The sequence below is a fragment of the Protopterus annectens genome, chromosome 2.part2, assembly GCF_019279795.1.
Source record: "Protopterus annectens isolate FY-2018-M chromosome 2.part2, PAN1.0, whole genome shotgun sequence".
Lineage (NCBI taxonomy): Eukaryota > Metazoa > Chordata > Ceratodontiformes > Protopteridae > Protopterus > Protopterus annectens.
This window is the reverse complement of record NC_056730.1, coordinates 918,769,816-918,787,301: the sequence shown is the minus strand read 5'-3', so window position 1 is coordinate 918,787,301 and position 17,486 is coordinate 918,769,816. Positions and strand designations below refer to the sequence as shown.

At 41.1% G+C, this 17,486-nt stretch overlaps 1 protein-coding gene across 1 annotated transcript in view; it reads right to left on the bottom strand.

Moving 5' to 3' along the window:
* The window catches only part of MSH3 (mutS homolog 3), a 3,764,176-nt gene that overhangs the window by 3,464,850 nt on the left and 281,840 nt on the right, over positions 1-17,486 (bottom strand). The window contains exon 6 of the mRNA XM_044064237.1: positions 15,459-15,576. Coding sequence (XP_043920172.1) covers positions 15,459-15,576 — 118 coding nt within the window. The remainder of the gene's footprint in view (positions 1-15,458; positions 15,577-17,486) is intronic.

The window sequence follows — 17,486 nt, the reverse complement described above, 5'->3', positions numbered from 1 at the left end:
CTCAGCATTCTTCTCTATTATGATCCACCCAGAAAGTTAATATCTATTCGCATTTACCTATAGAGGGCAGCAATATACTTGGAATTGCTTGCCTCATGGATATGTTGAATCACCCACATTGTTTTCCACAGAAATGAAATGGCAATTTTATAAACTTGCAAATCCGCCTAAGTACAGTATGTAGATGATCTTCTCGTAGCTTCTAATTCTTTATCTGACTGTCAGACTGATATTTTTCTACTGACTAGGCTAGCCGAGCTAAGTTTTAAAGTAAATTGATCTAAACTTCAACTTTGGCAACTTCAGATTCAGTATTTAGGACATCTAATTTTTGAAAATGCACGTCATATTTCACCCTCTCAGATAACTGCCATTCAAACTGCACAGAAACCAACAACATTAACCAACAACATTAATCAACTCAGGGGGTTTCTTGGGTTGGCATGCTAATGTAGGCAGTGGATCTCTAACTATGCTGAAGTAACAAAACCTTTGTTAGAATTACTTACAAAAGGATTCTCCTGAGCCTCTTCAGTAGCATCAAAGTCATGAACAAGCTTTTGTTCAGTTAAAATCTCTTTTTCTAAATCCGCCATCTTTAGGATGGCCAGATTATTCTAAAGAATTTTGTGTTTTCTGTTGTGAACACAAAGTAGCACTAGGATGGGTCTATATTGAATCACCGAATGCTTAGAAAAGCGAACGCTGATTCATCAACTCCATGTAAGCGAAGGCTTACAATCTCGAACACTCAGAACAGCGATTTTTTTCACAGGGAAAAAAATCTCTGTTCCGAGAAACACAATACATGCACACCACAAACTATTTCTAATGTGGGGGGCTGTGCCTCCCACACACCCCCTACTTAAATATACCAACTCCAAGACCACAATACAGTAACGAAAAAGGCAAAATACCAAAGGCGGCCAAACGATTACTCTCCCATGGAAAGAATTTGCTTATATGCTGCTTCGGTATTTTGACATTTTGCACTATAAAGTTTGATCAAGACGCATTCGAAAGAATGCATCTTCGATCAGCTAATAGGGAACCACTGGGGTTATTAGCTGAGAGAAGGAATGACAGTTACAGACTACTTGCTTTTTATACCACAAATCCTGATCCAGTAGCAGCCACCCTTCCCCCTTGTCTCAGAGCAGTAGCAGCAGCTGCCTGCTTGGTAGACATGACAGCAGCTCTAACTCTGGGGCATAATACCTTTGTTGCAGTACCACAGTCTGTTGAAGCTTTGTTACTGAAAACAAAGACAAAATATTTGTATACTTCCAGGCCTTGTAAATATGAGCTAGCATTGCTTAATAACCCTTCTTTGCAAATTGTCAGGTGCCCTCCCTTAAATTCTGCCTCTCTTACTCCAACTACTGATGAGGGAGAACCACATGATTGTGTTCTTGTTGTTAATGTGCCTCCTCCTAGACCACATTTGCCAGACACACCATTGCAGAATCTTGACCTTATTCTTTTCATCAACAGATCTTGTATATGAAGAGAAGATGGACAGTTAACTGCTGCTTTTTCCATCTGTACTAAAGACTCTGTTTTATTAACAGGACAGTTGCAGGGTAATGTCTCGGCTCAAGTGGCAAAGTTGGTGACTCTCACAGAGACTTGTAAATTAGCTAAAGACAAACAGGTCACGATATATAATGATTCCCGTTATTGTTATGGTGTTGTTCATGATTTTGGGACTCTGTGGTGGTAACGTGGATATCTTACTTTTGCTGGAACACTTACAAAAATTCTGTTTTTGTTTAAGAATTGTTGGATGCTTTGGTCTTACTGAAGAAAATAGCTGTTGTAAAGTGTGCCGCTCACAAGTCCAATTCCTCCTTTGAATCGAGAGAAAATGCTTTTGCAGACAGAGCTGCATGACAGGCTGCCTTGTTAAATCCTGTTCAAGCTTCTTTTCTGCAGCCTTTTCAAACTGATGATATATCTGTGTCATTGACTAATATGTTGTAATTTCAAAATAAAACTGAAGATTCTAAAAATGATAAGGTGGATTTGTGATGGCTGCTGCCGTTCCCTGGACTCACTCTGGCACCATCCAGATGGAAGGTTAGTAACCCCATGAGACTTTTTATATCAATTGGCACAGGCTTACCATTTGTCATCCCATCTGGGAAAAAATACATTATTAAAACAACTTTTGACTGACTGGTATGCCCCTTATGCTTCCTAAGTTGTTCAGCATCTTGTAAACACTTGCAATATATGTCTTTCTTTTAATGTGTCAAAATCTATTACTCTTCCCAGCAGCATATTAAAAAAGTGGGGACCCTTTTGTAGTGTTCAGTGGGATTTCACAGAGTTACTGCCAAGTGCAAAGTTTAAATATGTTTTGGTTATTGTAGATATTTTTTCTGGTTGGGTAGAAGCATACCCCTGTGTAGAAAATGACACTTCTATGGTGGCAAAAAAGTTGGTATATGACTTAATACCCCAGTTTGGGGTTCCTTGTAATATACAATCTGACAGAGGTACCCATTTCACAAGTCAAGTGCAGCACCTTTGTAAAATATTGAATATCAATCTACAACTGCACTGTCCACACAGACCTCAGGTATGACTGAACATGTTAATCAGACATTAAAGTCTAAATTAGCTAAACTTACTGCAGAAACATGGTTGAAATGGCGAGAGGTACTGCCTTTGTTGCTATTTACACTTCGAAGTGCAGTTAGTGCACAGATAAAATTTTCTCCTCATGAAATTCTCATGGGAAGGCCCATGAGAATGCCAGCCACACCCCTTCTGGCCAGTTTAGAATTACAATTGACTGATGTGTTGTTTGAATATTGCAAGTCTCTTATTTCTGTTCTACAGAACTACAATTTGCAGGTACACTCCGCCGAGATCCAGACGTAACGCATGATGTCCACCCAGACGATTGGGTGTACATTCTATCCTTCTCCAGACAACATGCACTCCAGCCTCAATAGAAAGGACCTTTTTTGGTCCTACTTACTACAGCCACAGCCATCGGATGTTAAAGGTCTCCAACCTGGATCTACGTCTCCCATGTTCGAAAAGCAGTCTCAAATGAAGGAACCCAACCTATTCCATTCAACTTCCCTGCTGAGGCCTTGTCAGATGATGAACCAGTCTCTTCTCATACCAGACGAAAAAACAGAGAGCTGGAAGAAAGATGTGATGACCAATGCTAAAATACCAGTGGAGGAGGACATTTCCCTACAGTCAGGTGACCAAGCACCACTCATGGGACACAGACAACAGCTGCAGACAATGGGAATCCATCAACAGCAACAACAATGAACTAGTCATCACAAACCTCAATTGTACTTGGACATCTGTGAGAATCCGTTCCAATCCCACCCAGCTCTCATTTTTGTGATTGTTGCAATTGTTACTTTTGTTTTGTTGCGACATTTCTTGATTTCTGCAGAAACTGTAAATACTGTTCAGCCTTTTTATAAGAGTGCACAGATTCATAGCACTTAAACCTAAACAAACAGTGGTAGACTGGCATCCTTCACTTAATGCATTTGATACTTTTCTGCAGTTATGCAGTAACATTCAATGTGAGCAATTGTTGGGTATGTGCTGCTATACCAACTGCACATATTGGTTTTCCATCAAGAGTATTTCCTTTAAATGTTTCACAGACTCGACAGGTGTTACTTAAAAGGGGAGGAATAATAAAAACAAGAACCAAACCTATAGCCCTCCCATTGCAGGATAATTACAAATTAATTTTTTTGTTTGCAGCACAATAGTACCCAAACTGTGAGACATAGTAGATGTAATATCACACTGATTAGCAAGCCGTGTAGATTTAAAACTAAAGGAACAATATGTTGGGGGCCTTCAGAGAATTTGACTGATGATAATCCTATTTATGAGACTGTAAACAGTTTTAGCCCATTTAGGCACCCAACAATACGTAACAAAGATTCAAGGTCATATGTATATGCATTAAAACAAGGTTATTATTTTGTTTATGGGAAAAAGGCCTACAGATGACTCACAAGCAGTTGGGATGGCAGCTGTTTTGTCAGATTTGTTGTTCCAGCTATCCGACATACAAGTAATTTGCCCAGTGGAAAGATATGGAATGTCCGAGAGACTCAGACTGTAAAAAATCCAATTGGTAAAACTGATGCATCTTGGATTCGCCATCATGATTTAGAAAAAGTAGCTTTCAAAGGACTTTCTCATATGGACCTTGGTGATGTTACTTCTGGGCCAGTTTTAACTCCCCAAGTTGTTAAAAGTACTCAGTAATGTAACTTTTGAATCAGTGAATTTAATCACCAAAGAGCTGACTGTTATGTGCTCTGTAGTGCTGCAGAACAGAATGGCGCTTGACTTCATGCTTGCAGGGGGTACATGAGCGCTCCTGCATGAGGAATGCTGTATGTTTATTCCTGATAATGAGCACACCATATGTATTCATTTGGAAATTATCCAGAAAGTAGCTGAACTGTCTAATACCAAAGAGACTGACAGCTGGGCATGGCTCACTAATTTATTTTCTGGATGGGGTGGTGGTATACTAAAGTTTATTATGCTCACGGCTATTGTTATTACAATTCTATTTTTGCTTCTATTTTTATGCAAAGTTTTAATAACTAAGCTTATTGCATCTCAATCTTCTATTGCATTACAAAATGTACATGTCAATAACTTTGAAAATATGCCATTTACCAAGTGTATTGATGAAGGTTTTGTGGAAAGTGAAAAGATAGTTTTTGAAGGGTTTGGCAAGATGTATGAAAATATTTTTGGTCTCTAGAAAGTAATTTTAGTGTGATGCTTTCCTAGCATCAAAGGGGGAATTGTACAGGTTTGCAAAGAGTTAAATGCATGTGTATGTTAGCAGGTTAGTGTACGTGACTGCAAAAGCATACTGAAGTCATGGAAAAGTACTGGGAAGAAATCCTTGAAGTTTTTAGTACATTAGCCTGAGGCCCTGCTTTCCTTGCAGTCAGGTAACAGAATGGAAACTCATTCCTTATTAGGACAAAATATAGATATATATAAAATGTGTTTTCTACTAACTTGGCATTTTCCTATTGGATATAGGATAGTGGTTTGACAGATGAAATGCACGGTCTTGTTATATTTCTATTGGTTGCTAACAGTGGTTTCATAGATAAAATGTATTACTTTGATAAGATTTTCTATATAATGTTTGAGAAATCCTTTGTTTGGGGTGACATGGCAGTCTGAGTACTGTCTCCAGCACGTGTGTTTTTCTATTTTAATAAAAGAACTGTACTTTGAACTGCCAAGAGACTAAAGTGTTTATTTAACAAGCTTTACCTTAATAATGACACAGTTCTAATACATTTGTAATACAAGCATTTTGTATAAATCAGTTTGATATACAAAGGACATATCATTCATTACAAAACTCCAGCTGGCCATGCTGGCACTTGCCCATATCATCGCAGACATTAATTATCTATTTAACAAAATCTCACAGCTAAAAGCTTTCTTACTTAGCTTTGAGTTTTCTCATTTTTTATGCTAGAATTGCTTTAAGTGAAGTAGTGTCATCTTAATAAGAATGTACACTTGTCAGATTCCCCTCTACTACCTAATGCAGTAATCAAGTTCTGCAAACAATTTGCCATGTTCCCACCCAAGCATCACTCATTCCTTTACTTAAAGCTAAATTGTTACCTACTGGGTACTGCATTCCCTTACTTCACCTGCTCTTAGTTTGATAAATTTCTATTCAACTACTATCTTTCACTAGCTCATTCATTATATATATATATATATATATATATATATATATATATATATATATATATATATATATATATATATATTATTAAGCTTTATAGATCTCTGCATTCTGCTCAGTGCTTGTAAAACTCCATATTTGCTCCTTACTGTAAGTTAAATACTGATAAGGCATTCTCTATTCTTGGGCCCAACAACTGAATTCTGGTCTTATAGTCATTTGCAGTTATACTAACCCATTTGTTCACTTTCAATACCTTCTTTATCACACTCACGATAATGGAAGAGTTGCAGCATATCTGGCAAACAGGTGAAGATACAGGACACATGCTAGACAGGTCACTAGTCCTTCCCAGATGGCACATGCACAAGTACACTCACTCAAACAGGCATGTAAGCACATAAATATAAGAAAGCACAACATGAACACAAACACCTGAAGGCAATACAACGTTAAGGCAATACAACGTTTTGAAAGTTCAGCCACTAACAAGTCTTAGGAAGTGAATGTAAACTGGATATGACAATAAACTTAACAGCAGAAAAGTTTACAATCTGTAGTAAACACTTACCTCCATTCTTTGACAGGATGTAGACCCCCCCCCCCCCCGCCAAGTCTGTTGTACACAAAATGTGCTTTTTCATTATTATTTCTCTGTATCTTTATGACATTTTATTATTTCTCCTTAGCTACATGTGAAATTACTTATTCTTCTTCTTTTGGCTTTTCGTGGTTAGGGGTCGCCACAGCGGATCACCTGTCTGCTCATGACTGGCAGTGGAGTTTTACAGTGTTGAGTTGCCAGCCCAGCATCCAACCTTCCACGGAAGGCACACACACACACACACACACACACTCGCACCTATGGCCAATTTAGAGTGTCCAATCCACCTACAGCATGTCTTTGGGATGTGGGAGGAAACTGGAGCACCCGGAGGAAACCCACGCAACCAAAGGGAGGACATGGAGACTCCACACAGAAGGCACCCCAGGCGAGGATCAAACCGGAGAACCTCTTGCTGTGAGGTGACAATGCTAACTGCTGCACCACCGTGGCCGCCCTGAATTACTTATGCTTACTGCTACTCTCTAATTCATAATCTGCTCTGATTATTATCAACTTTTAATTTTAGTTATGTGATTATTCAGTCATTCAGACAGCTGGTCATGGCTGAAGAGGTATGGTTTAGATTAGCTACCTCATATGGTAAACAAATTGGAAAAATATGGTAAACAAATTGGAAAAATATATTCCTGAACTCCAACTTATTTTTTTTTTTAATCCAAAGTCTATTTAGGAAGGCTACTTCATGCATTTAGCACTCTGCAAAAAGTACTTCCTACCACTGCAAATAGACATTCATTTATCTTTAAAACTGTGTCTAGTCACTCCGGTACATTTCTTATTGTAACACCTTATCATGCTGGGAGGCCCACTACTACAAAAGGCAGAGCTTCTACCTCACAATGATTGATGCTCTGGTTCATCTGAAGCTCAGGTATCTATTATGTGGAGTCTGCATACCCCAACTGTTTCCATGTGTTTTTCACAAGGGGCTGCTTTCCCTTCCATACTATAAAATCCATCAGAATATATAAAATGGTAAAGCTCCAAAGTGTGTGTGTGTGTGTGTGTGTGTGTGTGTGTGTGTGTGTGTGTGTGTGTGTGTGTGTGTGTGTGTGTGTGTGTGTCTGTCTCAATGAGAGTTCACGTGTCCTGCAATCGACTGGCTACTGCATTACATTCACTGCTAGCCAGGATAGGATCCAGCTCCATGCGTCTTGGAACTGGATAAACGGAGCACTGCTAAAGCACAGATGTTACCCCTTGTCTGACCAGTAAGGTACTTAACACTCTCTATACCGCCCCTCCACACCTTTCCCAATATAAAGTAAGCAAAGTGAAAATAAACAAGGTGATATAATAATGGCACAGAGACAGAAATTAGAAAGAATTCATAGTAACATTCAGAAAGAAATCCAGGTAGACAAAGCAAAACAAAGGATGCCCATCAGGAATGACAGCTGCATAACAGCTCACAATAACCATTAATTTTGGGAGCAAAAGCAGTTCTCCCATGTTGTAAAGGCTGTCACTGCAAGCAACAGTGAACATAAAGAAAGTGCAGTATTTTAGTGCGACTGGCACAAATGGTATGGTAGGTCAGAATAACTGCTTTATGAATTACTTCTCTCTGTTCAAGGTTAGTTGAGTATATTCATACAATAAACTGTTGAGTGCTTTTCATCCTTAATGGACTTCCTCAGTTCTGAGGAAGTCCATTAAGGATGAAAAGTGTAGGAAAACAAAGTCTTGTTCAAAGACTTTGTTTTCCTACAGTTTGTGGACTTTTGTGCTTTTAAGGATGAAAAGTGCTCAACTGTTTAGTGTTTTAATTGGCATTAAACTTGGCCTCCGTTATATTGTCTCAGTTGTCTTTGTGATTACTGGTGTTTATTTGTAAACAATAAGGGCATCTCCTGTATTATTTGTACTTAATTTAATATTCATTTGCATATTGCTTATGTGAGGAAATCACACAATCTGAGAAATTACTACTTGTTTTAATTTCTGTGAATTTTCTCTTTACTGACGGTTTATTTTAAATTTGTTTTAGTTGACTGTAGCGGAGAATGGATTCTCAAATGAGTATACCATTAATGACCTGTTGAAGTAAAAGTATGTCCAGTGTACTAAAGTGTTTGTATGCATAAAGATTTCCAGTGTCATTCTAAGCGGGTGCAATATTTGTCAGTGTGGAAAAAGATGGTCAACAGACCATGCTGCTTTACCTGAGATGGTCTGTACCTTCCCTCTCTAGGCTTTTGAATATTAGCTAAAACATTGTCCTACCCCATGGTGCCTTTTTTAAGCAATGCCAGACTGAAACTACTTCTGACATAGCAAATCAAAACCAAGAAACCTAAAGGTGTTACTGCTCAGTGCCAGGAGTCCAAATGAAAAACTCCACTCCCTAGAAGCTCTGTTCACCCTACGGACTGCTGAAGTCTGTGTGGTCACTGAGATACGGTTTAAAGTCAAGGAGAGCACACAAGTGCAAGGTTAAAATGCCTTCCATACATTTAGATCAGCTACTTCACAGACAGGGACTAAAGGTGAAAGCGCCTCAATTTACATCAAAAATAAATATACCACTACTGCAAGGCAAAAGTACAGTTTTGTACCTACCATAAATGTAGATGTCCGAGAGGAATGCATCTGCAGTCCTAACAAATGGGTTGTCCTGCCTCAGGCAGCCCTTCGGTCGGCCGGATTCCAAAGTCTGGGTCTGGCCTCGGCTGATGTCGCACTTCACCCGACGTCACTGCTACTGTCGATTGGGTATAAAGGCATCAGCCGACGCCATTTTCCTCAGTGTTTCTTGCCCCAGATGCCAGGTGCCCTCTAGGAAGGCTAAATTTGGATAAATGCAAATGATTCCAAATAGTAGAGAGCAAACAACAAATAAACATGTATGTACATATATACAAACAAATACACCATAATAGATTCCCCAGCTAGCTACAAGATGGGCAAATACCCTAGGAGTACCACAGAGGGAAGGAGGGGGTAATCCTGACTGCAGATGCATTCCTCTCGGACATCTACATTTATGGTAGGTACAAAACTGTACTATGTCCTTCAAGGATGCATCTGCAGTCCTAACAAATGGGTAGAATACCATAGCCAAATTGGGGGAGGAGGCACTAAGAAGATTATGGTGTAGTTAAGATCCCTTGCAAAACAGCAGTGGCAAAACCTGCTCGGGATCTGGAGTATAAAGGCAGATTATAATGCTTGGCAAATGTATGCACGGAGCTCCAAGTAGCAGCCTCTAAAATGTCTTTGGTAGCCACTCCTCGTAAGAAAGCTGTAGAAGTGGCTGTAGCCCTTGTTGAGTGAGGTCTGATGTTTTCTGGAGTTGTCTTCCCATGAAAGGAGTAACAAAATCTAATGCAATTTCCTATCCATTTTGAGATTGTCTGTTTTGAAATTGCTTTTCCTTCTATTCCTGCTGAATATGCTACCAGAAGCTGGTCAGTTTTTCTATTGCTCTTGGTTCTGTCCAGGTAGTAGCGCAATTGTCTGTGTACGTCCAAGGTGTGCAGTAGTCTTTCCCCCCTGTTCTGTGGGCTGGGGAAGAATGTTGGTAGGTGGATAGCTTGGTTCAATGATACCCTGGAGACCACCTTTGGCATAAAAGTAGGGTTAGTTCTCAAGGACACTCTATCCTGATGGAAGATAAGGAAGGGCTGTACTGCCATTAATGCCTGTAATTCAGAAACCCTTCTTGCTGAAGTGATTGCAAGCAGGAAAGCAGTTTTCCAAGATAAGAACTGTAATTCTGCTGTTGCTGTTGGTTCAAAAGGGGGAAGAGTTAACTTTTCCAGCACAAAGTTCAGGTCCCATGTAGGCAGGGGTGGCTTCCTTGGAGGCTTTACATTTTTAATTCCTCTCAGAAACTGCCTGAGTAGAGGATGAGAGAAGACTGGAGGGTCCATGTTATATTCTGCTGAAATTGCTGATGCATGAATCTTGATGGAGGAGTAAGACAGGCCATTGTGGAAAAGTTCTGCTAAATATTCCTGGATGTTAGCTATGTTTGCCAATGATACATTTTCTCCTTTTGCTGTACTCCAAATGAGGTATCTTTTCCATTTTGCTGAATAAGTCTTCCTTGTGGAGGGTCTGCGAGCCTCCAGGATAATGTCTTTAACCCTCTGAGATAATTCTGTGTTATTTTGTCTCATGTAAGATTCCAAGCAGCTAGCTGCAGTGTTTTCAAGTTTGGGTGCAGGATCCTGAAGTTGTTCTGTGTTAGCAGCAGAGGAACTAGAGGTAGAGGTAGAGGCCATGCGTGTGTCCGAGACATACTTCTCAGAAGCGGGTACCAATGCTGCCTCGGCCAGTCTGGAGCTATCAGTATGATCCTTGGATGCTCTTCTTTGATCTTCAGTAGCACTTTGTGCATCAAAGGTAGAGGTGGGAATGCATATGCTGTTAGGTTTTCCCAACTGAAGGATAGGGAGTCCACCTTCCAAGCAAGTGGGTGGTATGTCCTTGTGCAGAATTTTCTCAATTGGTGGTTGTGGGGGGATGCGAACAGGTCTATTTCTGGTAGCCCCCATTTCTCTGTAATGGTTTTGAAGATGTCCGGATGCAGCATCCATTCGTGGGCATCCGTGGTAGTTCTGCTTAATGTGTCTGCTAATATATTTTCTTTTCCTGGCACAAATAAGGCCTGGAGCTGAATGTTGAGGTTCAGGGCCACATTCCACAGGTCCATTGCCATCCGGCATAGAGGATATGAATGTGTGCCTCCTGCTTGTTGATATACCACATAACTGTGGTGTTGTCCGTCCTTATCAGCAAATGACCCTGTTGAAGAAACGGTCTGAATGTCTGAATTGCCTGTTTCACTGCCAGCATCTCTTTTTGATTTATGTGTAGGTTCAGTTGATCCTGTGTCCATAGGCCTTGTATACACTTGTCTGCCATGTGTGCCCCCCAACCTAGGTCTGAGGCGTCCGTGGTGATAGTCTGGCTTGGGTGAGGGCTGTGGAAAGGCAGTCCTTTGTTCAACTGACAGGCCTGAGCCCACCACAGGAATTCTTGCTTCAGGCATGGAATTATTGGAATTTGGGTTTCTAGGCTGTGCTTGTGCTGAGACCATAAATTCCTTAGGTACCATTGCAACTTCCTCATATGCAGTCTGGCATGTGGGATCAATATTATACAGGATGCCATGTAACCCAGGGCTTGCAGGATTTTCCTTGCTGTAAGCTGGTTCTGCGTTGTTAATGCCTTGAAATAGAGTGGTAGTTGCTTTTGCTTTTCTTCTGTGAGAAATGCCATTTGATTTGATGTGTCCAGTTCTGCACCCAAGAATGTAATCCTTTGGGATGGTACCAGCCTTGACTTTTTTATGTTGACTGTGTATCCCAAGGCCTGCAGCAGGTGAATAACTTTTTCCAAATCCTTTGTTAATTTGATCTTGTTGTCCGCTTGTAGCAGGCAGTCGTCCAGGTATGGATAAATTTGAATTCCCTGAAGCCTGCAATGAGCAATTACTGATGCCAGGCATTTCGTGAATACTCTAGGTGCAGTAGATAAGCCAAAGGGCAATGCTGAGAATTGATAATGCTCTGATCCTGCAAGAAATCTGAGGTATCTTCTGCAATCTGGTCGAATAGGGACGTGCAGGTATGCCTCCTTGAGATCTAGAGTCACCAGCCAAGCCTCCTTGCCCAGCATGGGAAGAAGGTGCTGTAGGGTCAGCATTTTGAATTTTGGAACAATGAGATATGTGTTGAGAGCGGACAGGTCGAGAATAGGCCTCCATTGGTTTTCTTTTCTTGGCACCAGGAAAAGTCTGGAATAAAATCCTTGTCCTTGTTCCATAACCGGTACCCTTTCTATAGCTCTCATCCTTAGTAAGTGGTTGATTTGTCCTAGAGCGTTTGTCTTTTGGTTTGGTGGTAGGTTTGGCATTCCTCTCTTCCTTGGTAGAGTATGGAAGTGAAACCTGTAACCTTTGTCTATTGTCTGTAAAATCCATTTGTCTCCTGTAATGTAATGCCAGTTTACTGAGAATAAGGCCAGCTTTCCGCCTAAGGGTTCTTCCAGTTGTTCCCTGGTAGGCGGTATCAGAGCCAAGTCACTGTGACTGTCCTGTGGAAGTGATAGTAGCTGGATCTGCGGCAGTACTTCTCTGGTTGTTAGGCTGCCACTGACGTCCCATGTAGGCACCTCTGGATTGACCTATGCCTCTTGAGCGCCTATTTCTGCCTCTCTGTGCTCTGGTGTCTGGAAAGGACCAATTCTTCGAAGGCCAATTTCTACTAAACCTAGGAGGCTGGACCTGTAAGAAGTCCTTGACTGTTTGGACAGATTTTGCTTTTTCCTCCACCTTCTTTAACACTTGCTGTGCAGGGGAGCCAAACAAACTGAGTTTCTCCATTGGAGCATCTAGGAGCTTTGACTTTAAATGGTCTGGTAAGGATTGCTCTTTTAACCATGCATGCCTTCTGATCACTGTACCAGTCATAGCTGATCTAAAGGAAGCCTCCAGTGCATCACAGCCGCATTTTAAAGAATGATTACTGACCTGCTGAGTGTTATGTACCAAATCCTGAAGGGACTTACGGTCTATAGGTTCAGGAGAGGATAGTTTTTTATTTAACTGATCTAACAAAAATTCCTGATACTGAATCATGTGGAATTGACAGTTTAAAGCCCTAGCCGAAAGAGTAGCAGAAGTATAAACTTTTTTACCCCATCTCTAATGCTCTAGATTCTCTTTCAGAGGGGAGGGTTTTGGCAGTTGCTACAGCTTTGGGGCCTTGAGAAATAGTTTCAGGATCTGCAATAGGAGCCTTATACAGGTGATAATGTGTGTCCGGGACCCTGTAGTATCTGTCGGGCTTAGTAGGGGCCGGAGGTAGAGAGTCAGGGGCAGTACAAGCATCATTGAATGCATCATCCACAACTGTTAGTACTGGAGGAATGGCTAAAGGCCTATGCTGTGGCAAATGCAAAAAGGTCCTGAGCCGCTTCCTAGAATCTGAAAAATCCTGGCCCTGCCATTGAAATTGTTCCCTCATAGCATGCAAGGTTTCCCCAAAAGAAAATTCCTCAGGAGGAGAGGCAGAAGGAATGGAGTCTTCTGCGTCAGAATCCTCATATGGAGAGTAAGGGCCTTCTGGAGGATTTGAGTTTTCTGAATCATCAGAAGAATAATCCGTAGAAACTGGTTCAGGGCTCTGCTCTAGGCCTCTTCTCTGGAGGATGAGAGGCCCTGTCAGGGTGAGGTTGGGATCCCCTGATCAAAGTAATGAGATCCTCTGCCAGGCTAAGCATTTGGGAACTAGAGCTAGGCCTGTGTGAGGGGGTTTTAGAAGGCAAGGCCTTAGTAGATTTAGCTGCTTTAGCCAAGCCTTGATAGACATGGATGCAGGGGCCTAGCAGCTCCACGTGCAGGAGTAGATATGTCTAAAGGAATAGTATCTGATAAATCCTGGGTGCCTGCTACAGCAGGAGAAAATTCAGCAGCAGATTCAGCCATGCTGTGTGAGGCCTCGGCTGCAGGAGGAATGCAAGGAAGAACCGAGGACTCGGTTTCAGCGAAACAGAGACACCTTGGCTTAACCGTGGTTTGTCGGTCCTTCGCTTTTAGCTAATTGTGAAGTCGAGTCTCCGACGGCATTTTGTAAGCAAAAGCGGGACCAAAAACTCCTCCGCCGACCGGCGTCTAAGTGTCCGTCGGTTTAAGGAAGCACAGGCTAGACAAGCTGCTGTGGTCTGGGCCTAAGCAAGGAAGGCAGTAAGAGTGGAAATCCTTATGAGGTATTTGTTTCCCACAAGTTAAACAATTATTTACTTTTTCTGACATCGGCTGAGGCAAGAAAGAAAGCTTTTAGAAGTCTTCGGTAGTAGAAATCTCTGGATCTGACCGACCGGCACTTGCGAACAGCTTCTGCGCAAGAAAGACTGGAGAAAATGGCGTCGGCTGATGCCTTTATATCCAATCGACAGTAGCAGTGACGTCGGGTGAAGTGCGACATCAGCCGAGGCCAGACCCAGACTTTGGAATCCGGCCGACTGCCTGAGGCAGGACAACCCATTTGTTAGGACTGCAGATGCATCCTTGAAGGACATCTATCTTTTATTAAGTGATAACCTGTCAAAATTACAAGCCATTGCAAACCCAGACAACATAGCAACCTATACATAATTATTCACAGGCGCTATGTAGAACCATGTCAATGACTGCAAAGAGTCTGCTATGCCTACTAGAAATAATCCCAAAACTAACTCAAAAAAACAAACCACCCTGGAGGAATCCAAAATTAAACAGGCTGTACAACAAAAGAAAAAAGTCATAGCCAGGGATGACACCACAGCAGCCCTAAACCAGGCTTGTGCCCTTTCTTTTGGCAGTTAACTTCTGGAGGAAATGTTGGCAAATGCGGACTGTCCTTAACAGATTGTCCTTGCAGTAAACAAGTACTCCAGACAGAAGTCCATGTTGGGTGCCAGTCTGGGGAAAAAAAGGACACTTATTGTGATCATCTTTATGTGGTATTTGCTTGCCACAGATCAGGCAGTTATTAGCTTAAGCAGCTTCACCTTCTGCATTAGAATCTGCATCAGACATTAGCAGCCAATTCATGTAACAAATAAAAATAAAATCCCATATATACGGTACTCATCTAGCCTCGGGAAAGCTTAATTTGATGAACAGACAGACAATGCGTGCCACTGAGAAATGAGCGCAATTACGTGGAAATAAAGATCAGGAGACAGCTCTAGTCAATTAACTATTTATTCTATTAATGCTCCTGCAATGGAAAAAGGGCACCAGCTGAAACCCTTTCCAATGGAAGAGCTTTGGAAGACTGTCCTGCTGCTAGTTACCTGCTTGGCAATATATCCCGAAAGTGAAAACTTAAACAGTGACTATTATTAAGAACATCTATCAGTATTAAAGTTGTAAAAATGTCATATGCATGTTTTTAAGCACATCTACATTTTATTCATGTAATGTCCAAATCGCATGTGACACAGACTGCTGTTTAGGATATAGTCCAAGGTACCAGCACATTTACTCAAAAAAACATATATGCACAGATATGCCAAATAACTAAATATTTTTCTATGCAAAACACAGATCAGTGAAAATGAGCACAATAGAACATTCAAACAACCATGAAAGGATATCTTCGCCAATAAGTGTTGATTTGGTATACAGTGCTGTCAGCTTCCTGGTGAAGAGTGCACTTTTGTTCTCTCCAATAGCTTTCAATGCAGCAGTCTCAGTCTGTTTAACAACTCCAACCTGAAGTGTTGAACAAAAATAGCAACAGTTAACACAAGCATGGAGACACACTTGGGCATACAGAACAATATGATTCAAACCAGTATCCATAACCTTCTGTGAAAAAAAATCCACAGAAGTGAAACAGGTAATAGCAATAACAGTATAGTAAAAACAACAAAAGTAATAATTAGGATGCAGTGAAAGAACACTGAGTGCAGAGATCAGGTGCTGCATGTTCCACTTTCTAAGGCTCTGAAAGGGCCAACTCTGCAGAAGTGGACAGGTCTATACTACAGCCTGGGCTAACAAAGTTTAAATCACTGGGACAGGAGGTATATAATGACTGCTATCTCAGGTATGTGATATAAAACTTAAACTGTTAATTCAATAAGTTGTAAGCCTGGCAAACTCAAACTGAAAGATGATAAATGTAGCTTACTTTAGTACTTAACCTTAGATAAAGTATCCTCATCTTGTTTTCCAATTATTTATCAGTAAGCAAGAAGCAGATAAATGATCATTCACCTTACGGGCTGATTTTGATGACTACCCTTTTGCAGTGGGTGAACCACTAATGTATCTTTTTCATGTTTCATTTCTACTAGGGCTTCTTAGAATCTTGAACTGCAGTACACAAGGTTTACAAGCCTCTTCCTGTATAAGAGGTATTACGAGCAGGCCAGAAAATGCTTGTAGACCTTGTATGCTGCAGTTCAAGATTCCAGTAACCATATTCCTTGATCCTCAGTCAAACAACAGACTAAAAATACAGGAAAACAAATTACATAACAAAGCATTAAAATCAAACACTTGACATAATTCTATGGCTACAGCGTGAGAGAAGTGGGACAGAAAGAGAGAGGTGATAAAGCTTCTAATGCAAAGGCCCCTCCTCCATTGATCAAATAAAATAAATATTTAAGTATCTGTTGCATCTTACTATGAAGGACCTTCTACAGTGGGTGGATTGCTTAGAAGGAATATCAATGTCTCAGCAATCCCAAACCAGGTAGAAGGAACCTAAAATATAAAAGGAAATACATTTCCTTCACGGACACAAAGTCATAAATACAACCCAGATAACACAGGTATGAATAGCAAACCATAGACTGAAGAAGCTGAACCAGGAGAGATGTGAGTGAGCATCCGCTGCGCTTTTTGGTCCACCCTGGCGTGTAAGGGAAGTCTTCATATGGGTACTCTCTGCTGAAATGCAGAGACTCAGGGGTGAGAGCCTAGCCAAGGAGTACTTCACATACTACTTAAATACAAAACAAGTGTATAGCAATATGCATCTACACGGGCCTTAGGGTAGCACACACCTGCAAGCCCCTTCAACTATTTAAATTTATTGGCCATCCTACTGTAATCCATAGTACCAGAATACAAAAGTGACCACCCCTTTCAATCTATCTTGCTGTTTGAAAAATAGTAACTCTCCACTAAACCTTAACTTTTTAAAACAGGCAAAACCTAAGTTACCTACTTTGACATCTAACTTCTCTAGTTCATACTGCAGTGTGCATTTTTTTTCATCTTACCTTTAAGCATCCCTGTGACTAGCACTTTCTTTAATACCTGCTGGAAAGCACTAGGAAGCCTTAAACTGATACAAGCACTCAACTCTCCTTGTTAATATGGAGAAATTAATAGTAGGCACTAAACAGCCTAAGGTAAGGGAAAACAGCTTCTGTACTTTACAAAAAAAAAAAAAGCACCAAACCAGGCATGTCCAAGGGTCAGCTTCCGGTGATTTCTCCTGTCCACCTGGTGAATCTGGGCATACTGGGGCAATGCAGCAATTGCCTCATGTACACAGACAACCCTCTCCTCCTACCACCCAACACTACAACCTGTGAGAGATGCACTTACATAGCCAAAATGGAAGCAAAGCTCTCTTCACCCAAGATTGTGCTAGACAGTCAAGA